We start from the raw sequence: 25094 nt of genomic DNA, 5'->3' as shown, positions 1-25094 counted from the left end.
AGCTGAAGCTCCACTGGATCACTCATTGAGATCTTTCTCAACTTGTGCCCCTGAGTTGAAAGGTCAGGGAGGCTCCAGCATGGTGGCTGGACAACAGAAACCTCTTACAGGGGGTTCATCTGAGCTCCCCTCTTTCAGGAATGCTTCAGTGCTCAGATGCATTGAAAGATGGTTAGGGGTGCACACCTGAGATGATAGTTCGTTTCAGGCGACTGGTTGAAGGAAACACCTTACCTCATATGAACATTTTAGTGGTGCAGGCAGTGTGATTAGCATTGCAAGCATGGTAGAGAAGGACACTCAGTGGTGTTAATGAGTGACAACACAACCATAGTGGCCTATGTCAACAAGTGGGGTCATTGTCTCAGACCATGTGCCAGTTGGCACTGAAGGTGCTACAGTTGAGTAGTTTACCAAGCTTTGAGTTGTCAGCCAGATACATATTAGGCAGGAGGAACATTCTGGCAGATCAGTCAGCTCTATGGTCAGGTGGTGGGAATGGTGTTATCCCTACATTCTCATGTAGTGGAGTGGGTGATCGAGTTTTAGGGGGGCCCACATGTTTGATATTTTTGCAACCAGGGTGAGCAGAAAATTTCCTGTCTTCCATTCACCAGTCCCAGATCCTTGGGCAATAATGGATGACACTTTGAAATACCTCTGAGACAACCTGAATGTGTATGCATCCCCTCCTTTCAGCCGTTTATGCAAGGTGATTAATATTTATCACATAACTGATTTAAATTTTGTTCTGTAAACTAACCACTATTGGAGAAATTTCACATTGCATTTTGTCTTAAAATTTTTCCTAAAATAATTTGCTTTTCTGTTTTTGAAACAAAGTTCTTACATCAGCAGCATTGCTGTTCATTATAGTAGCAGTTTCTGAACTGAAAATTAAAACTGTAACCAATCATTAAACATTTCTTTGCTCATAAAGAAACAGTAGTGGTGAAAACAAAAGAGTACAGTATCAGTAAAGAAAACAATGGCAAAGAGATAAGTGGGTGAAGAAAAATTGTGGGAAAGAAACACTGGTTAAAAAACTAGTTGAGAACAGTAGTTACACTCTAACAATAAAATAGCAGGTTAATAGGAGGCAGTATGTCATGTGTTACAAAAAAATCATAGAAATGGAAAGGTGACAAAATATATCAATATATTTCATAACCAAACTGACTGAAAATAAACACAACTTTACATTTGTTTGTTGTAATAAAAATATCCTATATGCTTGTTCTCAGTAGGCTAGAAAAAGACAGTGATAAAAAGGTTAAAGATGAACCAGCTGGTTTTAGAAAAGGCAGAAGTGGCACAGATCAAATATTTTTGTTGAGATATAATCTGAATGCTTTTGTTGATTAGAAGGTCTATGTTATGGAGGGTTTTGTGACACTGGCATTCCCTTAAATGTGTAAAGCTCATGGAGATTATCCGTGAACAAGTAGACGCAAAGTTAATGTTGATGGGGTCTTGTCAAATAAATTTTAAGTAAATAATGGTGCACTCAAGGAAATGTTATTTTACCTTTGATGTTTGCCCTTCTCATAGATTTTCTAATGAAAGAAGCAGTTACAGATGGAAGAGAAGGTTTAGACTGGCATAATGACTGAAAGCTGACATACTTCAAATTTGTAGGTGATGATGTTTTAATCAACAGAACACCACAAGATCTATGTGCTTACTTAAGAGGCTGCATCATATATCTACAAAGGGGGAACTCAACATAAATCACAGTAAAACATAGGTAATGAGCAAAGAGTGTGCACTGAGGAATGAGAGATTGTTTCTTTCAAAATATAGAAACAATGATATCCTATACAGGTTCTCTTTAGTTGAAATTTAGTGAAAAACTAAAAAAGGCAAGTCAAGCAATGGGCAGGCTGAACAAGATTTGGAAATCAAATATAGGCTGAAATTGTTTACGAAAGTAAGGTTATACATAAGTCTAGTATGGTGTACAGTATCGCTATATGGACATGAATCTTGGTATGACAATGAAACTGTATCTACAGTGTACTGTATCGTCAATTTGAGCAGATAAGCTAATGATAAAATGGAGATGAAGATGGCATGGACTTATCCCTTACACAACTTCTGGGCAAACAGCATGGGATAAGGTCAGCTGAGCTCCTGTGGGCAGCAGAGGAGTTGGAAGACCCAGACAACCTTGTTTCAAAACTGTGAGAAGGGAAGCTGGAGTCAAGAAGAGATTTGTGGAAGATAAAGTACAGGAAAAGTGTAAGTTGCAGAATTTCACAGAGGTCCTTTGTGTCACGCAGCATTGGAGGCAGTGATAATGAATAATCCATCCTTTTTTGAGGGCATTTTTATAATAAAATTCTACAGGACTTGCATTTAAAAGATGGTGAAGTGCAATTAAGCAAGGTATTTCAGTATGTATGTATTGTGCAGTCTTTGACTACATTTACTTTTGAATTATATAGTACATTATTTTTTATTACAGATAAGAAGGACAGCAGTAGAACAACTGCAGAATCAATTGGGTCTGATGAAGAGGCAGTAGAAAATGAAGAGTCTGGGAATAGCACATCTGGTAACGAAGATGATGAACCTCCAAAGTCTGATGTAAGTCTGTGCAGTCTATTTCATGTCAACAATTTATGTGCACAGTGCATGGTAGTATTTCCATCAGAATATTGGAGCAGAATAAATACAGGCAGTCTCCGGGTTACGCTGGGGGTTCCGTTCCAATGCCTTGCTGTAACCCAGAAAACAGCATACCCTGGAACATTGCAAGAAAATGTACACAAATGAGAAATAAAGTGATGAAAGCTTTACCTTTAATCCTCTGGGTTAATGTACAGTATTTAACTTGCATTCTGATGTGTTGTGCATCCAAAATCCTCCAATTTTAAACATCTAACTTACCTGGTAGTTATATATATAGCTTAAGTCCCTGACATCACGCAGAATTTCAAAACTCGGTAATCGCCGATTGGTAGTCAGGTGATCCACCTGTGCGCCTCTACCCAGGTACCGGGAACCATCTCCAACTATTCCTCAGATCTTCCCTGCCGCCGTGCTTTGTAACATTGTTGGAATTTTCGTGAGTCTGTGTTTTTCGCAACTTATTTTGGTGAAGTACACTTTGGCTTTGGCTTTCGCTCGTTTTTTGGATTTGCTTTTAGAATGACCCTTTTAGATAGAAGAGCCAAGAGTACTATGTCTCGCTCTTCTAAGGATAGCCAGGGAATAGCTAATCTTTGCCCCTTTAACTACCCTATTTGATCCTTCTCCGTAGTGGTAGCTCTGAACACCCTACAAAAACAGGTAAAGACCAACACTTAAAGATTTGATGGCGGCCATTCAGGCCCTGGGCCAACAGGTAAAATCCCTCACAGATGACAGGGATAATATGTGGTCGACAACAGAGAGATCTAAAAAGTACAAGTGTTAGTGCTGTTAGTGCAAGTGCAGTGGAGGGTGCAACCGCCGACCTGTCGTGCTCCTAGCCCTAGACCTCTTCCCAAGCGCTCCCAACCCCTGGAGAAGGAAAGTCGACAGGCTAAGGGAGGCGAGAGGTTTTAGCTCCCGAGCCGTCGTCGCCCTCGAGCTGCTCCTGTTGACGCTCTCAGGACGCCACCGCCAGGAAAGGTGAGGTAATGTTGTACTCTTCGTTATCGGACGACGCAGTCCCCAGACGGGCTGGCGCCATGCGCCGGAGTTGAGACCTCTCAAGAGGAAGCTACCCCTATTGAGGGACGCCATGATGAGGGACTTCTCAGGCTCCAGGTTGCAGCCACTGGAGCAGCCCGGAGCTTTCCCTCTAGCTCTGAGGGTAGCTCTCCTGCTAAGAGCAAACGAGACAGTCCTGTTCAGTCAGACGCCAGGCAGCAAGAGTGTGGTGGACGCATTGCCGCCTTTCCATGCCCTCCTCCTCCTTCTCGGGATTGGTACTGCCTGCTGGAACCTCACCACAATCCATTCTAGACATGAGAGGAAGTAATTCACGAAGTTGAGGCTTCCCCAGCCTGTCACCAGCAGCAGGAAGCCCCGCAGATAGCTTTACTGCAAGATATGCAGCAGACTTTGTCTTCTGGTGCGCGGGCAACCAGGCAGAGAAGAAGGATGGCAGACGTCCAGCTAGCTTCGAGACGTCCAGATGTTCAAGACGCTGAACGTAGTGAAAATGAAACTCTAGACGCGGGATGCACTGGTGTCAAGCGCCTAGGAGTGAAACACCATGACGGCAAGCGCCAGGAACTGGACGCCAAGACGGCTGCCGCCAAGGCATTGGGCGTCGGGACGCCAGGGCGCCAAGATGTTGGAAGCCAAGACGGGAGGGTAGCTCAGACGCGAGGATGCACTGGCGCTGCCGCCTCAGCATTAGAGCACCAAAACGTCAAGCTTCAGGAGTTTAGACGCCAGGACGCAGAGGTAACTCTGGATGCGGGATGCACTGGCGTCAAACGTCCAGAAACAGAACACCACAAGCGTCAAACAGTAGGACATCAAGGGAATGGACGCCAGGACGTCAAGCGTCGAGAGGCTGGACGCCAGGATGATATAGCTGAACGCTCTGACAGCTCGGATACGGCACCCAGTAAGCGAGACGTAGCCACTTCGGTAACAGCCAAACAGTCGGATGAGGTGGACGACGATCTCCCTCCTTCTCCAGACATTCATTTAGACGAAGTTACCGACGAAGAGAAACACGAAGAGAAACACCCCTCGTCGGACTTAAAGAAACTGATGTCAGTGTTTACGGAACTTTTTCCTGAGAACTTTGTGCCAGCTGCCCCTCGATCTCCTCCTTCTCAATTTACTTTAGGAAGACTTCGAAGAAGGCAGTGTTTACGAAAATGATTATGTCTCGCTCTTCCAAACGGGCATTGAAGACCATGCAGGATTGATGGCCACTAAGAAGGATCAAGGCGAACTGTTCTCTTTCCCCGGCCAGACTAGCGTCCAGATAGAATTTTGGGTACGAGACTGGAGAAGCTCTTGGCCTGGGAGTTCCTGCCTCATCCCAGGGGGACTTCTCTAGTCTCGTGAGACGCCCACGCCACAGAGCCATGGGAAAGGCGAAAGTGTTTTGGTCTCCATCGAGATGGACCACCTCCTCAAGGGCATCTTCAGGGCCTTTGAGGTCTTTAACTTTCTGGACTGGACCCTGGGAGCCTTGGGGAGGAAGACGGAAGACTTTAAGAACACTGGCACAGAGGAGCTTATTCACCTCATGTCCTGTATGGATAAGGCAATCAGAGATGGTGCCAAACGAACTAGCGGCTCTTTTTTCAGCAGGCATCTTGGAAGAAAAGAGCCCATCTGATCTTTTCTGTCTAATGGGTCACACACCCATTCAGAAGTCGAACTTTTTATGCTCCGCTATCTTCACATCTGTTCCCGCAGGAAATAGTTAAAGACATTACTTCGGCCTTAGCACAAAAGGCCACACAAGATCTAATAACGAAGACAGCGAGGAAAGTGCTTCCAGCGAGCAGCGAGCTCCGTCACGCAGAAGCATAAAGGAGAAGCTCCTGTGACTCAGCCCTTTTGTGGAAAATCCAACAGTAGAGGAAATACGAGACCCGCTGGTAAAAGAACAACAAAGAGAGGCTCCAGGCAAGGAAGAGCCAGAGTCTGAAGTGAAGCACCTTCAGACAGCGGTAGGAGCCAGACTGACCAACTCCTGGCAAGTGTGGGAGAAAAGAGGAGCGACCTATGGTCCATTCAGTTACTCAAAGAAGGGTACTTTGGATCCTTTTCTGAGGAGACCCCCAGTAGCAGCAAGACCAATAGACCTTTCAGCCAAATACAACAACAGAACCAAGGCAGAGGCTCTACAACAACAGGTGTCTATGATGTTGCAAAAGGAGGCCATAGAGAGGGTTCAAGATCTGGAATCCCCAGGATTCTACAATCGGTTATTCCTGGTCCCCAAAAGCTCGGGGGGTTGGAGACCGGTGCTAGACGTGAGTGCACTCAACGTTTTTGTGCAGAAAACAAAGTTCACAATGGAAACGACAAAATCGGTTCTAGCAGCAGTCAGACAGCACGACTGGATGGTCTCACTGGACCTCCAGGATGCGTACTTTCACATCCCCATACACCCGAGCTCCAAGAAATATCTGAGGTTCGTCCACAGGGGAAAGGTATTCCAGTGTCGGGCTCTCTGTTTCAGCCTAAGCACTGCTCCACAGATTTTCACAAGGCTGATGACCAATGTAGCAGGTTTTCTTCACACGAGGCATCAGAATCTCCTTTGTTTTAGACGACTGGCTCCTCAGAGCTCCTTCACACACGCTGCCTGGAGGATCTTCAGACCACGATACAGTTATCGGAGGAATTAGGGTCTGCTGATAAACAGAGAGAAATCTCAGCTGATCCCATCCCAAGAGGTTCTGTACCTTGGGATGAAGATTCAGAGTCAGATTTTCGGGCTTTTCCGTCTGTAGCAAGGACGGAACAAGCCTTAGAAAACTTCAGGACTTTCTAAAGAGACAGATATGCTCGCCGGGCGAGGGAATGGATGAGGTCTGGCTGAGGACCCTTTCTCATAGAACAGTTGTCTCCATGGGAAGGCTTAATCCATGCCCGTTACAGTTCTACTTCAAATCAGAACTGGGACAAGGAAATAGAACTGAGACCAAGTGCATCCCACTGAACCTATAAGGCCGTATTTAGAGTGGTGGAACGCACTCCCTGCCAAGCCCAGGAGGCCTTTCACATCAGAGGAACTCAGACTCAGTGGCGTCTCACGCCAATGGACTCAGGATGGGGAGCAAACACTAGGGAAGGAAGAAGTCTCTGGCCTTGACCAGAGAGCAGAAGTGGCACATCAACCAGAAGGAACTAACTGCAATCCTTCTTAGCTCTCAGGAGTTCGAACACATAGTGGAGAATACAGAGGCAGGTCAACGCCGACACAACACGACAGCGTTGGCCTACATCAGCAAAACAAGCACTTCACCCAGGTCTCTATACGAGACAGCAAGAGAACTTCTTCTCTGGGCAAAGGAGAAGAATGTCAAAACTAGTAACCCGCTTTATCCAAGGGAGAAATGTGAGGCTGACATTCTGAGCAGGAAAATCAAGTCCCTCAACAGAATGGACGCCATCAGGACGCGTCTGCAGAAGCATGTGGCGACTTTGGGGACGTCCGTGGCATGGATCTCTTTCGCCCAGCCAAAACGTAAGAGGCTGGAAACTTACTGCTCTCCCGCACTCAGATCCCGAGGCGACATACACAGATCTGCCTGATGGATGAGTCCAACTTGGACATGCATGCATTTCCCTTCAAGATAATACACAGGGTACTGCAAAAAAATTTGTGTCACACGAGGGGACTAGAATGACCCTTGTGGCCCTTACTGGCTGACAAGAGATTGGTTCAGAGGTACTGGAATGGATGGTGGACAGCCTGAGGAGCCTACCTCAGAGAGTAGATCTACTCAAACAACCCCACTTGAAAGATATCACCAAAACCTCCAAGCTTACAAGCAACTGCTCTTCAGACTATCAAAAACTCACAAGAGCTAGAGGTTTTTCGAAGGAGGCAGCTGGCGCTATCGCAGCGGGCAAGGAGGTCATCCACCATTAAGGTATACCAATCCAAGTGGAGGTATTTAGAGGATGGTATGCAAGAACAACCATGTGTCCTCTTCCAGTACCTCTGTAACCCAAATAGTGGACTTCCTACAGCACTTTAAGAGGAAGCTTAATTTTTCTACCCTACCATTAAGGGGTATAGGACATGCTGGCAGCAGTTTTAGACACAGAAACTTGGACCTGTCAGACAATAAGGATCTCCAGACTCACTCAGATCCTTCGAAACTTCCTGCAAGGAGAGAGTAGAGAATCACCAGCATGGAACCTAGACGTGGTCCTGAGGTTCCTCATGGGGGATTAGGTTCGAACCCTTACAGAGAGCATCTTTAAAGGACCTCACCATGAAAAATCTTTTCTGGTCAGTCGGCCACAGCGAAAAAGAGTTAGTGAGATACATGCCTTCAGCAAGAATATAGGCTTTAGACAAGGCAAGGCAATCTGCTCACTGCAACTAGGATTCCTTGCAAAAAAATGAACGCCCATCACAGCCCTGGCCCAGAGCGCTGAGATTCCGGACCCAACGGACATCACAGGGGGGAGGAGAGAGAGTCCTATGCCCGGTAAGAGCTCTAAGGCACTACCTGGATAGGACAAAGGACTTAAGAGGAAATTCAGAAGGGCTTTGGTGCTCAGTCAAAAGCCCTCTGTGCAGATGTCGAAAATGCTCTGTCTTATTTTATCAGACAGTTGATATAAGAAGCACATATGGAATGTGGAAGAGATGGACCACAAGATTCTGAAAGTGAAGATGCACAGGTCAGGGGAGTAAATAACCTCTGTAGCATTTAAACAGAAACAGGTCCCTGCAGAGTATCTTGACACGACCTTCTGGAGAAGCAAGTCAGTATTTTGCCTCCTCACTATCTAAAACAAGTCCAAACATAATACGAAGACTGCTATACGCTGGGTCCGTTTATAGCATCTAATTCAGTAGGGAGAGGGGAATACCCTACAATCCCATAAACCAATACCTCTTTTCCTTACCTTGAATTGAGAATTTTATGGTTGTTTTTGAAGGCTGACGAGTCTTCCGCAATCATTGGGAGGGGGTCATTTGTTCCTGGTAGCCCGAACAAGGGGGTATTGAGAGGAGGTCTAGTCGCATAGAGGTTATACACGGTTGACAGCTCCCAGAGATTTTCAGCCCTGGTGGGATCGCTGGATCTCTTAAGGAATGCAGACATATGAGGCAGGAAAACATTGAAGTCAGCTTCCTTAACAGGTAGGAACCTAGAGTTGTTGTTTGGCAACTTTAATTATATTAATTCCAACTATGTTAGCTGTCTCTGACCCTCCACCAAGGTGTCAATCAGCTATATATATAACTACCAGGTAAGTTATTAGATGTTTAAAAATTATATTTTCATAATAAAATAAATTTTGGAACATACTTACCTAGTAGTTATATATACTCAAATTCCCACCCTCCCCCTCTAGAGACTAGGGGCATGGAAGATCCGAGGAATAGTTGGAATGGTTCCAGGTACCTGGGTAGAGGGCACAGTGTGATGCCTGACTACCAATCGCGATTGCTGCGTAGTTTTTTAAATTCTGCCGTGACGTCAGGGACTTAAGCTATATATATAACTACCAGGTAAGTATGTTCAAAAATTTATTTTATTATGAAAATATCATATTTTGACTTTATATTGTCACTATATGTAATTTTACTGTTCTATTGCAGCGTAAGATAATGACATAACCTCAGAACATCTGCTGTAACCCGGAAACGATTTTTTACAAATATATTTCAGAAACGATGTAAACTTGGAGCGACATAAGCTGAGTCTGACGCAACCCGGGGACTGCCTGTACTGTATTCCTAAAATAATGTTAAATTAATTAATGGTGTACTGTATATGTGATGGCAAGGAGACAAACATTGACTCTTAAAATACTGCTAATTTTAGGTGTTAAGACAAACTACAGTACCATATACATTTTATATAGAAATATCTCTTTATCATTATCATCTTAATCATTAACATTTTTTCATTAATTTTTTCCTAACCGAGTTACAGTAGACATGAAACGAGTTCTATGTAATGTTTTCTGTCTTGTGCTATCTTTCCTGAATTTCCATAATTCCATAATTTTCTGGACATTCCTCCTTATCTTTGTCTTGCTACTATACTTCTCATAGTATAGCATTTTTCTACTCCACAAATACTGGTGAATAATACCCTTTACTCTATAACAACCTGTTGAAAATCATTGTACATTAAACCATCTTGTGTTTGTGCAGTATTATACTCTTAACTAGTAAATGTTTTTGTAGGAAGCACATGACTTTTACTGTTGATTACCATAGAAGTTTCACAATAAGTATAAGTACCTTTGACAGTATAATATAATGATAAAAAAATACTCTGCTATGTTATCATTAAAACCTTCAAATTCTGTTTTTTGTTACAAGTTTTAAATTTGTATTTATAATCCAGTAATATCCCATACTTTTGGACACTAACACAAATCCAAAAAGATTTATAAACACACACTACCAAATTCAGGATCAATAGTGCAGTTCTTAGAGACCAGGTTTCTTAGTGCTGCTCAGTATGAAATGTCTTTGCCGTATGATAACTGCACTTTGTCTATCAGGGAGAAAAACGTATAACTTCCGTTGCATATCCTGTGGCAATGTGGGATTTGAAGCACTGTGACCCAAAAAGATGTTCTGGCAGAAAATTAGCTCGACTTGGTTTGGTGTCAAATCTCACTTTGGGTCAGAGATTTAATGGGTTGGTACTCACTCCAGTTGGGAAAAAGGTACGTGAGTGTTTAAAAACGTTTTCTCAGACACGGTATCTGTTTAAGTGTGTATAGGTGTATTGCAATGCATGAGCGTAAAACTGCAAATTATATTCAACTTGTACCATAGATTTTATGAGCTTGAATTGAACTACAAGAGTTTGAAGTAAAAATTGAAAATTTAACAGTGAATATATCTAAACTAGAAATAAAGGTTAAAATACTTTCATATCCATGAACCTTACAGTGGTAATTTTTTTCTGATAGTGTGTTTCACCAGAAGATGCAAGTATATTGTTATCCCATGGAATTGCAGTAGTAGACTGCTCATGGGCTAAACTTGAAGAGACTCCTTTCAATCGCATGAAAGCAGCACATCCAAGACTACTTCCATACCTAGTTGCCTGTAATCCTGTTAACTATGGTCGTCCGTGTAAGCTGTCATGTGTGGAAGCCTATGCAGCAACAATGTATATATGTGGTGAGATGATTTGTACTTTTGTTTGCTCTCTTAAGTTAAATTTCTCTCTGACATTCTGTGGAGGTCATATACTTGAAATAATTTATGTAAAAATATTGAGACAAAATTTTTTCATTTTTGTTTTGTAATAAGATTATTGTCAAAGGATCACTGAGGTAAGAGGTACAAAATGCTACTATGTACAGTGTAAATGTATAGTACAGTATACAGTGCATATATTTTTATTTCTATAGGTATAAGACCTAACCTCTATTAAACTTCAGTTCTTTATATACTGGTACTACTTCACTTTGAATTAGTTCTTACAATTTTATGATGAGTTGCTTAACTAGTTATTGTGAAATTTGCTATTTTCAGGAGAAAAAGCTGCTGCTATGTTATACTTGAGCAAATTTAAATGGGGCAAGACATTTATAAATGTGAATAAAGAAATTTTAGATAAATATTCTGCATGCACAAATAGTACAGCTGTTGTTGAGGAGCAAAACAAATATCTACAGGAATTACAAGAGGAATCCAGGAAGAAGAAAGGTGAGTTTTGAATTGGTAATTTATGTCACTTTGTTATAAATAGCCTTGAAACTGGAGGAGCTCACATATCACGTAAAGAATTTGAGGTGGTTGTTTTTGGTTTTTGGACAGTATTTTAAATATACAGTATTGAAATTTTATTTACTGTAGCACAGACTCCTCATGAGATGTGAAATGGAAAACAAATGAAATTTACTCTCCTGTTGTTCCTTTCTTGTTGAATTACACACACACACACACACACACACACACACACACACACACACACACTCTCTCTCTCTCTCTCTCTCTCTCTCTCTCTGTTGTGTATTCATTAATCAAGACTTGTACACTATTTTACTACTGACTATTGAGAAAAAGTGTCCACTAGTGGCTCCATGTAAAGTCAGGGCTTCTGCAACTCCAGTATTACTGCAAAGGATTGTTCATCTGTCATGAAAGTCAAGCAATGTTTTAAAGTCACTGTACAGTAATTGTATCTGGATCTTCTCAAACTCTGCAAAGAATGCCAAGTTTTTTATTTTTTAATTCATATACAGTGACATTCATTCAGGTTAAGGCATAGGTTACTGTTTTACTGGCAGTCCTGAAGGACATACTGTACATGAAAGTGTATTTTTTATAATAACTTACTGAGGTAACTTGTAACTTGACAACACTCTGTCATCCTGATACCTGAAGGTTTGAATGTTTGTTGCTGACATAATCCATAAGGTAAACCATCCCTCTTGTAGTTTAGTATTAGTTTATTAAATTACTCTGATGATACATAACTCTTACTCACATCATTCTCATTTAGATCTGGTCATTAAGCCATTATTTAAGGCCCTTGAGTCCAGACATTTGCTCAAGTTCTTTTGGTAACTGTAGATGCAGAGTAATTAGCTACATCCAGGGCTATGCTAACAATAAATAGGGGTAGAGACTTGTTCAGATTAATTTTATTTTTGCCAATGACTTAGTTAATCATTTTCATAAGAATAAAGTTACTAACTTGGCTGTTGGAGGCTGTATACTGGATATCAGATACTGTACAGATTTTTAAGTAATCAGCAACAGAGATATGTCAGTGCTGTTTTTAGTAAGCCTAGCCTTATATTGTCAGCTCTTCGTTGGGTGAGTTGGTAGAGCTGTGGACTGGCACTCGCCAGGACCGGGTTCGAGTCCCCGGCCGGCTGATGAAGAGTTAGAGGAATTTATTTCTGGTGATAGAAATTCATTTTTTGCTATAATGTGGTTCGGATTCCACAATAAGCTGTAGGTCCCGTTGCTAAGTAACCAATTGGTTCTTAGCCATGCAAAATAAGTCTGATCCTTCAGGCCAGCCCTAGGAGAGCTGTTAACCAGCTCAGTGGTCTGGTAAAACTATGGGACACTTAATTTAGCCTTATATTGTCTGTTATTCCTTTGAGGAGTTTTTGGACCTTTGGTATTCTGTCTTTTCTAGTAACATGATTGTCTAAAAATGATGTGGTATAATATGCATACATTGCAACTTTTTTACGATATTTATTCCCCAAGTACAAAATGAAGTTGTTATTGGCCTTTACAGAGATTTAAAACAGATCAGGAAATGGTGTAGTCAGCAGGTTCTGATACTGAATGCCAGAGTACAAAGGATTCATGGATTAGCCAATCTTGAACCATTTTTCCACTATGTGATCTTTTTGCATAGGTAATTCTAAGCTTAATGATTCTAAATATTTGATAATGTTTACTGTTGTCTTTGACTCCAATCTTGTTTTATAGCACTGTACTTAGAAAATATATAATTTCATATAAGTAACTTAGCAAGTAATTACATAGCTCTATAGTTTCTACTCGCATGGCAGCCTTTTTTTTAGAAATTGCGGTAGCCCTTCAATTGTTTTGTGTAGGTGACTAGCCCCGCCCACTATCGGGAACACTGGGAACAGCTTAGCAGATAATCTCAATTTGTTTCTGCTGGCTCTCGACTAAACATCAGTTCTTAGCTGCAGCTTTTTTTCATTGGTTTTTGGTTGTATTTACTAGATTTTGGCGAAGCATTGCTGCTTTATTTTGAGTAACCTTCAAGCTTTCATCAGCTTATTAGCTTTTAGGATCAGCATTCAAAATTTTTTACTTATTATGTCTGATTCTAATTCCTTAAAGTTTTTGCTACTGCAGTGAAGGTTGTAAAACTAGACTGACTAAATCTTGCTATGAATTCACATACAATTTACAGCAATTGTAGGGTCAGGAGTGTAGTAAGGAGAAAACTTGTGATGAAGGTAATGACTGGGACAAGAAAAAGTCAAAGTACTTAGATCTCACCTAGACAAGTTGGAAAGGGCTAGAAAGAGGAAAGCGGCCTCTAGAGCCAAGAGACAAACGTCACTTAGCCTAGAAACCACTCCTAAACCTAGGTTAGCCAGTTTTGCTGTTCATTCTACTACTATTCCCTCTTTTTCTCCTGTTACTAGCCCTCCTACTATTAATCCACCTACTTCCATGCCTGGTTCCCTTGCTTCTGACCCTAACACCACTGCCAATCTCAAAGCTAGGTTTGACAAGAAAATTAACCTTGTAGTTAATACAGTGGTGGAGTTAGGAGTGTCACTGCAAGTGTTAATGAGCAAAGTGTACAGCAAACCCCCCGTATTCACGATTCGCAGACTCACGTATTCACGGATTTCTCTTTGGAACGTATCTGCCTGTTATTCACGGAAAATTTGTCCATTTGCGGTATTTTTCACTGAGAAATATTCTTTAAATACTTTATTGTCATCTCATTTTCATGAGTAAATGCACTTTTTGTGATAAAACTATTAAAATACTCAAGTAATGCTCAAGTTATGATAATTCACCTTACGATAATTCGATTTTGCAATGGGGTAAGGAATTAGTACCGATGCGACAATGTTATTTATAAAATATTTTTAAATTTCGCGCAGGCACAGCAGCAGCGTAATCAGGCAGTGAGAGAGACCAAATTACGATAGACAACTTTTCCTCCATCTCTTTATCCCATCTTCGAGTTAAAAAAGTAAAAGATAATAATAAAAGTATTGTTAGTAACCTTATACTCTTGCATAAATGCGTACAGCCATAAACAACCGAACAAGAAACTGTTGTTTTGCTTATAACCAAATCGGATAACAACAGCTGTTTACCTAGTATTTCAACCATCGTACGGTAATAAACAATTACTGTAGGTTATGGCACAAATGACGTTAAGAAGAATAGGACTTATATATTTTTACATTATACCCTTATTCGGTATGGGTAAAAGATCGTCAAGGAAATATACTGCTAAATTTAAGCTGCAAGTTGTACCTGAAGCTGAGAAAACAATGCTCAAGCCGCTAATGACTATACTATAAATTATCACACATCGGCAACATGGATGAAACTTGATCATAATTAAAATGGGAGAGAAAGTATTTTAATCAAAACTACTGGGCATGAAAGAGCACATTACTACTATTTTTATGCCGATAAACGATAAATACCTAAAGCTCGTATTATGATGAAATCAAGTGAAGATAGCAAACGGAATCTTGAATTTTTTTTTACACAAAACAAACGCCCCCAAACGGCCATCATCATCTATTAGCGAAAATATCAGATAAATTAATTTCACAACGAGATGTATTTTAGTTATATTTCGCCTTAAAAACACTTTGTGTAATGAAAAATAATCTTGCCCCTTATAAATAAAGTATCAAGACTCTAGAGATTCATTTATGCTAACTAGAAGCAAGAAAAGTGCTCAGAATTGAGTTAAATGCGGCGAAATAAACACCGTGTAAACATTTCCAAACCAAAACATTGATCGCTATGATCACAATTTATAATACAAAAGCAATATAAGAATATATACAATATTATTGGATACAGTGAATTAAGGCATAACATTTTAAAAGATCCATGGAAAAGATGCATATTCGTTATGTTGATGTTTTTATAATACGATATGTGAATATAGAGTATAATGTAGGCTACGCTACCTTGTATGCATACAATATACCATAGTGTAGGCTAAGCTAATTCTTGTTTGTTATTCAGTTTCTCTTTGTATTGAATTATCATAAGTCACTTTGCATGAACCTCCAGAATTAGCTGATATTAATAATTATACTGTGTATGTAGAGTATATTTTATAGTGTAGGCTAGGCTACCATATATGTATACATGGTACCAAATACCCTAGTGTAGACTAGGGTATGTTTGAGATACGTTTTGGTATTTCTTATGTTTTTTCCAACAAACGATGGTTTTTTTGGGAACCTAACCCCATCGTAAGTAGGATAATAACTATATAAGCATTTTTAGTTTGTTTTGTGTGTGTTTGAACTATCAAAATAGGCAGTCCTAAGTGTTTTTAGAAGGGTTCTAAGTATTCGCTGGTTTTAGCTATTCGCGGAGGTGGTGTGGTATGCATCCCGCATGAATACTGGGGTGTTTACGGTATGGAGCAGTGTGTTGCCACACGCACGATAATTATCGTATATGTACGATAAACGGCCTGGGTGCGATGTACGATAGCATTTTCCATTATCGTGACGGTTTGTACGATAATTCTAGGTGTTGAAAAGTATATAATTACAAATGTAAGTGATCGTGAACTCCTCCATGGGTTCTTCCAAAGTTTACCGAGTTCAACAAATTTTCCCAGTCAGATAAAGTAGTAATAACAGTTCTCCATGATAAAGTGTCCATGCAGTTCAGAGACCTTCTCTCATTTATGGACAGGACCTATGTAATGAAAACTGATCTAAATACTGTAAATCCTGAAAGACATGACAGGCATCTTAGTGACAGCCAAATGTACCTAGGAGTTAAAGTTATGCAGGGATTAAAAAACCCCTCCATATAGGAAGGAAAACAAAGCTCAACAGCAGGAGTTTTTTCAGAGGTGTAGAAGTTTCCTTGTAGTGGCATGCACACAAATAAAGAAGAGGTATAATTTCAATGATGGTGTCCTGTCAAAAAATGCTCTCTCATCAGAATTCAGAGAAAGAATCCCTTCCTTATTCCCTCTTGCATCTGAGCTTCCTCTGATTGTACCCCAGATGACCACTCACTACTTCAAAAGCTGGATGATCAATGGAGAATGTTTCCCATATTGCAACATGAACTTAAACATCTCGTTAATGGTCACATGATAAGTTCTGGGGAGAAGTGTCCCAAAAGAGTCTAGTTTTTTCAGACCTAGCCAATTTTGCTCTAACTGTTTCTGTTTGCCGCAGACTCTAATGCTGAATGCGAACGAAAGTGCTCAGTAAAGTTAACCTTTTTAAAACCAAACAAAGAAACAGACTGAAAACAAGGGCAGTTAATTGGGCTCTTCTCTCTGCTAGTTGCATCATAGTTTCAGGAGGGCCATGTGTTCATTTTACTCCTGCAAATGATATGTTTTCCAGAATAAATAACCATGCACAGTTATTCCAGAACATCAGAGAACATGAATTTGATTTGGAAGAAGATTCTTAAAGATATACTTTACAATTATTATTGTTATTAATTTCTTTATCATGGGATAAGTATCAGTACCAGTCATGTTTAATTATATATATTTATTTGAAATTACTACTCAGTGATGCTGTTTTGATTTTCGATGTTTTGGGGTGTTTAAAGATATGTATGAGTAGGCCTATCAACTCACATATCTTCGTGTTAATTCGTTATCAGTTTAGTTTACATTATGGAAAGAAGTGACGTTCTAAGTTGTATACTTTTTTTTACCACAGTGTTAATACAATATAGTAATAATTTGTTCATAACAATTGTTCATAACATTAACTAATTATTCATATTTCCATTTTTTTCGTTTTTGTAGAGAGAAATGTTTCATTTGTATTTTTTTCTTAATTATGTAAATTGCAAGATATTATTGACTACAAAGAAATCATACATATATTCATTATTTTGTCATTATAAAAAATGTGTTAATTATCAGAAACGTGTAAGATAATAATTACGATAAAATCTACAATTTTGTACGATATTTTTACTGAAAAACCCATAATTTTGAGGAGCCAGTACGATAATTCCAATCCGAGAGTGTGGCAACACTGGTATGGAGAAAAAGTGACAAGTGACAGTGTTGTGCAAGTGGAGGAGGTGGCTACACGTCCCGCCGGTTCTCCTAGATGAAGGTCACTATCCTGCTCCCTTGAACCTGGGAGAAGACATACTGGAAGTCCAAGGGAGGCCAGTCGGGTTTGCCCACGGGTAGTTGCCCCCTCAGTCGAGCCTGTTGCACATTCCCAGTCGTCAACAGACAGCCGCTGGAAAGGTGTTTCGTTGGATGTTCACCAGTTGTCATATAGTTCCAACGATTGCAGCGCAGACAGGAAGCGCCGTAAATGCTTTCTAGATTCATCATGTCCGCTGGAGAGACATGCACATGATGTGGGTTGCCGTTCTCTGCTGCCTGTTAAGCGTTATAAGAAGACTTGCCTCAGCCCACAGCCTTCCTGCAGTTACACTGTGGACCCCTCTGTCTGCCTAGGTCCAGCATCCATTTTCCACATGGTGTCCGGAGGCCTTCTCTCCTGAGCGTCCAGCTGTTGAGTGCCCGTACTTGGGCCCCCAAGTGTCCAACACACCCGCTCAGGCGCCAATCGTCTTCATCCAAATACCTGGCTCCTTTAGAGCACTCGGCGCCACCTCCCGAGTGCCCGGCACCAGCTCCCAGCTTCTAAGCCAAGTGGCTGGTGCCAGCTCCTGAGCTCCCAACGCCGGTTCCTGAGCGCCCAGCACCAACTCTTCAGTACCAGTCTCCAGCTTCTGAACGCCAAGCGCCCACTTCCAGACATGGGTCTCCTTCTTTGGATCAAGACAAGCCATCATTGGCTCCCATCAAACAACATTTGGCTGAGATAATGAGCTTACTGAAGAAAGCCCCTGTCTCCAAGACTGCTCATAATACAACCCTGTCTCTGTTCTCCCCAGGAGAGAGGAGTTTGATCAAGAACCTGCTCCTCCTTCGGCCTATGCAGCTCTTCTTCAGTATCTGCTGGTGAACTTCTCTACCTTTTTCGCCCCAGCTGCACCAGTCTCGCCTGCCTCAACCCTTTTAATGAAGAGTCATCCAGATGACAGAACTATGCTCCCCAAGATGGTGCTTTCTTCGTCTTCCAAGACGGCTCTTAAAGGAATTGAGGATTGGCTTTCTGCTACGAGTGAGCAGGGCAAAGTGTCCTTCGCCTTCCCTCCCTCGCGCTAAGTCCGTAGGAGATATCTTTCCTGTCACTGGGGAAGCTCCTTCTATGGGAGTTACGGCCTCCTCCCAAGGGGACTTTTTCTCTCCCATCGACTCTTCCCGACATTCTGCATTCTCATTGGAGAAGATAATGTTTTCGTCAGCAGAACTAGACTACTTTGTTAAGGACCACTTCAAGGTGTTAAAAGATATTAATTTCTTGGGCGGGACAGTTGGAGCTCTAGCCAAGAAGATCGAAGACTTCAGGGACTTAGCAGGAGACACTGCCTCAGACTGGCTGGGAGTCCTGTCCTGTGCGCACAAGGCCATCAATGATGGTTCTCTTGAGCTTGCTGCTCCTTTCTCTGGGTGTTTTACAGAAAGAACTTTGGTTCTCATTTACCACTAAAGGAGTCACTCAGACCCAGAAATCGGCCCTTTGTTTTCATCGTTGGATCCTCATCACTTTTTCCCTTAGGGCTTAGTGAGGAAAATTGCTTCGGACCTCCAAAAGAAGTCTACCCAGGATTTACTGTCGCAGTCTTCCAAATGCCCCAAGGATTCGTCTGCTTTGGCTTCCAGCCGTTTCATGGAAGTAAGCCCAGGTCACAGCCTAGGACCCGCTCCAGTGTCCACTTCTCAGCCAGATCCATCAAAAAGAGCTCATCCAAGTCTTTCCCCAAGAAATGAGAAGGAAGTCTTTCAGGTGCCAATGGAAGCCAGACTTCTCAAGTTTTGGGAGAAGTGGATGATCAGAGGTGCAGAACTGGGCATTATCAAGGTTCAGAAGGGAGAACTATGCTATTCCATTCTTGAACAGTCCCCCTTTGGTCACTTCTCCCATCGCACTGACAGCCTACTCCAGAACCTCGGAGAAGCATTCAGCCCTTTTGGAGGAGGTCTCCTCCCTCATTCAGAAGAGGGCCATAGAAGAGGTCGAGGACATAAACACAGAGGGCTTCTACAACCGTCTTTTTGTGGTCCCCAAAACATTGGGAGGTTGGAGACCAGTACTCAGTGTAAGTGCCCTCAATCTTTTTTGTCCGGAAGACAAAGTTTAAGATGGAAATGAACCATTCAGTCCTGTCATCCATTCACCAGGGCGATTGGATGGTAACCTTGGATATGAAGGAAGCATACTTACCTATCCCCATCCATCCGGACTCCAGGAAGCATCCAAGATTCGTCTTCCAGGACAAAGTTTTCCTGTTTCGGGCTCTTTGCTTCGGCCTTTCTACGGCACCTCAGGTGTTCACCCGAGTCCTCGCTCCTCTAGCAAAATGGCTCCATTTAATTGATATAAACATCAGTCTATATCTGGATGACTGGCTTCTTTGATCCCCTACGAAGAAATGCACGAAGAACTTGAACAAGATTCTTCTCCTCACTCAGGAACTGGGCATTCTAATCAACCTCCAGAAGTCCCAGTTGACCCTGACGCAAAAGATCCTCTATTTGGGGATGACTCTCAACTCTCTGACTTTTCAGGCTTTTCCATCTTCTAAAAGAATCACCAGCTGCCTTCAGACGGTCCACAATTTTCTAGCCCTCTCATCTTGCTCAGCCCCTTAGTGGATGAGCCTGCTGGGGACTCTAGCATCCATCAAGATGTATGTAAAGCTGGGCAGACTTCATAGAGTTCTTCATTTCTTCCTCAAGGCCAGCTGGGACAGGAAAACACAGCCGGACACCTGTGTGTTTCCCATAACACAGGAGATCAAATCGGACCTGCAATGATGGCTGTCTGAAGAAAGACTTTCGGAGGGAAAGTCCCTTCATCCTCTGAGCCCCGACCTAGACTTCTACTCAGATGCCTCGGATCTAGGTAGGGGAGCCCTCCTGGGGAAACCAGGAAGTTTCTGGGATGTGGTACCCAGAAGAACAGAGCCTTCACATAAATGCCATAGAGCAGAAAGCGATTCACTTAAGACTTCAGTTTTTCTCAACAATAGTCTGCAACCAGACAGTGGTAGTTCATGCAAACAATACCACGGCCGTAACATACGTCTGAAAGCAAGGTGGCATTCATTCTTTTTTTCTCTGCCAGGCAGCAAAAGATCTCCTGTGGGCAGATCAAAATCAAGTGACTCTGGCCACTTGATGCATTCAGAGCAAACTAAATGTTTTGGCAGATGAGCTGAGCCTTCGGAAGCAGGTCCTTCCCACCGAGTGAACCTTGGATCCCCTGGAGATTATGGGGCAGGCCAACAGTAGACCTGCTTGCCATCTCAAGGAACCATCGCCTTCCTCTCTTTTGCTCTCCAGTCCCGGACCCTCTGGCATGGGCAACAGACGCCATGCTGCAAGATTGATCCGATCTGGATCTTTATGCCTTTCCACCATTCAACTTGGTCAGGGAGGTGTTGAACAAATTTCGATCTCATCACAACGTAACTGTGACCCTGATAGCCCCATTCTAGCCCCTGAAAGAGTGGTTCCCAGACCTTCTACAGTTGTCGGTGGACTTTCCAAGGCTCCTTCCCCAAAAATCATGCTTACTGAAACGACCTCACTTCAAGAGATACCACTAAGGGTTGTCCGCTCTTGCTCTGACAGGCTTCAGACTGTCTACAAACTTGTCAGGACAAAAGGGTTTTCAGGAGGAGCTGCAGAGGTTATTGCTAGATGCAGGTGCCAATCTTCTAGCTGCATATACCAGGCCAAGTGGACAGTTTTCTGATGGTGGTGTCTCAGACACAAAGTCTGTTCTTCTGAGACATCTATGACAAAAATTGTGGAGTTCCTCCTTTACTGAGGAGCTCCAGGAATTTGCTGTCCTCCACCATTAAGGGGTATCGAGCTATGCTTAGCTCGGTTTGTAAGCATAGGGGCCTGGATCTTTCGTCTAGCTCAGATCTTAACGACCTCATCAAGTCCTTTGATACGTCCAAGCAGAAGAAGAACGACCTGGTCTCTTGGAACCTGGACATAGTGTTGAAGTGGCTGATAGGTCCCTCCTTTGAACTCCGTTCCACTTCTCTGAGGAATGTCACCCGTAAGACTCTTCCTCATGGCTTTGGCTACTGCTAAGGGCATTAGTGAGATCCAGGCCATCAATAAAAGGGTAGGATTTTCCCGAGGAGACGCAGTTTGCTTCTTGACCCTAGGTTTTTTTTACCCGTCCGAGCCCTGGCCCCATTCTTTTACCATTAAGAATTTAATGGACATCCTTGGCTCTGAGGGAGAAGAGAGAGTTCTTTGTCCTGTTAGAGCCCCTGAGGTATTACCTGAGCAGGACTGAGAGATCTGAGGGCCTTCCAGTAAACTCTGGTGTTTGGTTAAGAACTCGTCTTGTCCTTTATCTAAGAACACATTGTCGTTCTTTCTGAGGGACGTAATTAATTTCTGAGGCACACTCTCGGATTCAGGAGGACATTTTGCCTACTTTCAAACTGAAAGCTCATGATGTCAGAGCAGCAGTCTCTACCTCTTTTTGCTTTCAGGCATATGTCCCTCACTTCCATTCTTCAGTCAACCCAATGGAAGTGCAAATTTATCTTCGCATCTCATTATTTGAAGGAAGTTGAAACAGTGTTTGAAAATTGCAGTACCTTGGGGCCATTATCAGTGGCTGGCATGATATTGGGTGAGGATTCATAGGAAGCACTCTTTTTCTCCTACTATCTTTTTGCCTTGGTGTAGGGTTTCGAGTTTTGGGGAGCCTCGGGTTACAATGTACTTGGAGTACCCACCAGTCTTAGTAGATGGGTTGTGGTCTTTTCAGTGTAGTTGACAGCGTCGTCTGGTTGTTTTTAATGTCGGTACTTCACCCACGGCAAGGGCACTTGTATATGCTTTGCTAGCAATCAGGCCTATCCTCTGCTACAAGGCTCCCACTTAAGTAGAGACAACCCATGGCTCAACTGCCTTGCCACTACAGGTTAAGATGAGCTATTACCAGAGGCAGTATTCTCCTGCAGTAGCCCTCTTACCAGGTAAGGAAATGACAAGCATTGTGTCAGTGCTGGCAAAATTTCTATTTCAAATTCATTACCATACTTTAATGTTTTGGAGTTGAATATGTCCATGTATCCCACTACCATTCAATGTGGGATTCAGCTGTGTAATTACTTGGTAAGTTGCTTATATGAAAATGATATTTTCATAATAAAATTAAGTGTCATATATATTTACCAAGTAATTATAGAATCAGAGCCTGCCCTCCTCCCCTCTCATGGACATAAGGGCACAAACAAATTGAGATTGTCTGCTAAGTCATTCCTAGTGTTCCCCCAATAGTGGATGGGTCTAGTCACCTACACAGCTACTGCAACTTTAAAAAAAAAAAAAAAAGGCTGCCGCACAAGTAGAAACTATAGAGCTATGTAATTAATTGGTAAGAATATATGAAACTTAATTTGATTTTGAAAATATCATTTTAATACTGCTAGGTATTACAGCAAAATGCTGTAGGTCTTTTGTTCTCTCATTACTGTACTAGAATTTTTTCCAGTCTGACTCATATTATCTGTTCGTGATCATACCTTTTAATCAAGATTTTCTCAAGAATGATAATCATGATCTCTTCCATCAACAGAAAATATTGTAGTATGTTTGGAAGTCTTCGATAACTTTGTTTTCAACATGAAATGTCCATTTGCGGCTTTAGTACTTTTGTCAAAAGAACTTGTGTGTTCTCCTGTGCAGAGCACCAACACCCACATTTGGTTGAGGTGTTACTTTGTAATGCTGTCCAGAGCCTGAGGTTCTGTTAAATTGTGGAATGGTCTTTCTGAGAATGTTAACGATTATGTTGCTCATGACTTTAAGAGGCTATAATGCTACTTTAAATCAACATAAACCATTGGCTTAGTTCTAACTTGTACAGGTATTGCTGTTAGTAAATTTATTTTGATTTTTCCTGTATTTCCTCTTTCTTTACTTAGTCTTTCTGTTTGGTGGGAATTTATATTGTAGATGACCTAATATTTATGTCTCATGTGAATGTTTGCTCATGGTAAATAATATTAATACATAATCAGAAGTTGGACATCATTTTGAATGTGTTTACTCATGGTTAGATTATATATACTAAATAAACATTATTGTTTAATACATGGTTATATTTTGAGGTTTTGCGCCAAATGTTATTATCTGCAGCTATGTACTCATTTAGTTTTACTAGAAAAAAAAGTTTTCAAGTATTGTCAGAGTTTTTTTTTCTTTCCAGATGAAATAGATCTTCCGCCATCAGAGTCAGAATCTGAAGAAAGTGAAGACTGATGGTAATAATTTTAAGTAAAATGTTAGGGTGAATTCTTTTTTTATTTATTTTTTTTTTTACATTCATCCACTTTCTCAAGAAATAAGCATGTACCCTTTGAACAGTGATGCCATTCATCCTCTAACCATATTATTGAAAACACCATTAGTATTTTGCAAAAAAAAAAAAAAACCCTTGGATATTTTTTTACGTAAATAGCATTTGAGAGAATATTTCAGACTAGGAATTTAAAATTGAGCCTTGTATATTTTGTGGTCTTTGCTTTTCAGTTTGTAATAACCAAAGCCTTAATGCTCTTAAAAGTAGAATTTTAAATTTTCATTAGGTTCATATACAGTATATACGGTAACTATAATAGCAATACCGTATATATGAACCTAATGAAATCTATAATAGCAATACCTAAAAGAGTTCAGAGGTCTGGTTAAACAAATCATTTATAACTATAACTATAATAGCAATAATAGTGTTATTTGAATAAGGTTTGTGCTTTTAGAGATATCTGATCAGAACTGAGAAACCCCTGAAAACATGAACATCATATGTTAAGTGATTTGTTTTATTAAGTATGCCATTTCCTTTTTTTGTGTGTAACTTTCAGGGCCCGTATTAAGTGTGTTTTTGCTTAAGATCTGGATAGTTGAGGTTCTTTTTTGTTAATTTTAGACTTTTTCAGTAAATATAAATGTTGAAATACGCTGGGAAGACTAATGATTTCTAGAGTGGACATAACAATTTTTGTGTGCCTTAAACCTACTTTTCCCTTACCAGTCTGCATGGTATCGAAGTAAAATACCATGAAAATATTCTGCATTTTGTTTATATTTGTTGAGAATGTAATGTAGATTTTCCAGGTTTATATGTTTTTGATATATAATAAATACTTTTTTACTTGGATAATACTTGCAAATATAATTTCTCAGATATCAAAATTTGTTCAAGTATGCTATCACAATGTAAAAGTGTACTATAGTACTATATAGTACACCGTACAAACCAGTCCTCGAGTTATTTTCCTACACAAAATAAAATTAACATGATTTTTATCCTTCCTTAGCCTCCTAGATAAAAAGAATTTAAACCCCTTGTCTTTTACTGGTATAGAAAGAGGGAATGTGATTGAGTTTGGGGTAGACTGTAAAAATTCTTAAAGTGCTTTAATTTGTTTTGCATTCTGCCAATAACTCTAATGTTCTGAGAGACATAAAAGTTATAAAAACCTAAAATATTGAATATTTTAATCATCAAGGATTTACTAAATCCTGTGTAACACTCCAGTTCGCCTAATGGTTTTTTAAAACAATAACTTGTAAAATAAATAAAATCAATTTATACCCAATGTAACCAAGGGAGTTACTAAT

At 41.0% G+C, this 25094-nt stretch overlaps 1 protein-coding gene across 6 annotated transcripts in view; it reads left to right on the top strand.

Moving 5' to 3' along the window:
• The window catches only part of LOC136838866 (18S rRNA aminocarboxypropyltransferase), a 35943-nt gene extending 11169 nt beyond the window's left edge, over window positions 1–24774 (top strand). For all 6 annotated transcript variants that reach the window (XM_067104574.1, XM_067104546.1, XM_067104531.1 and 3 more), the window contains exons 3-7: window positions 2468–2589; window positions 10177–10344; window positions 10594–10807; window positions 11165–11338; window positions 23680–24774. In XM_067104574.1, coding sequence (XP_066960675.1) covers window positions 2468–2589; window positions 10177–10344; window positions 10594–10807; window positions 11165–11338; window positions 23680–23732 — 731 coding nt within the window. In that variant the 3' untranslated portion in view covers window positions 23733–24774. The remainder of the gene's footprint in view (window positions 1–2467; window positions 2590–10176; window positions 10345–10593; window positions 10808–11164; window positions 11339–23679) is intronic.
• The last annotated feature ends 320 nt before the right edge of the window (window positions 24775–25094 follow it).

This window comes from Macrobrachium rosenbergii, chromosome 1, assembly GCF_040412425.1.
Source record: "Macrobrachium rosenbergii isolate ZJJX-2024 chromosome 1, ASM4041242v1, whole genome shotgun sequence".
In the NCBI taxonomy this organism is placed as follows: Eukaryota; Metazoa; Arthropoda; class Malacostraca; order Decapoda; family Palaemonidae; genus Macrobrachium; species Macrobrachium rosenbergii.
The sequence above is the reverse complement of the archived record's forward strand: the minus strand, read 5'-3'. Positions and strand labels throughout refer to the sequence as shown.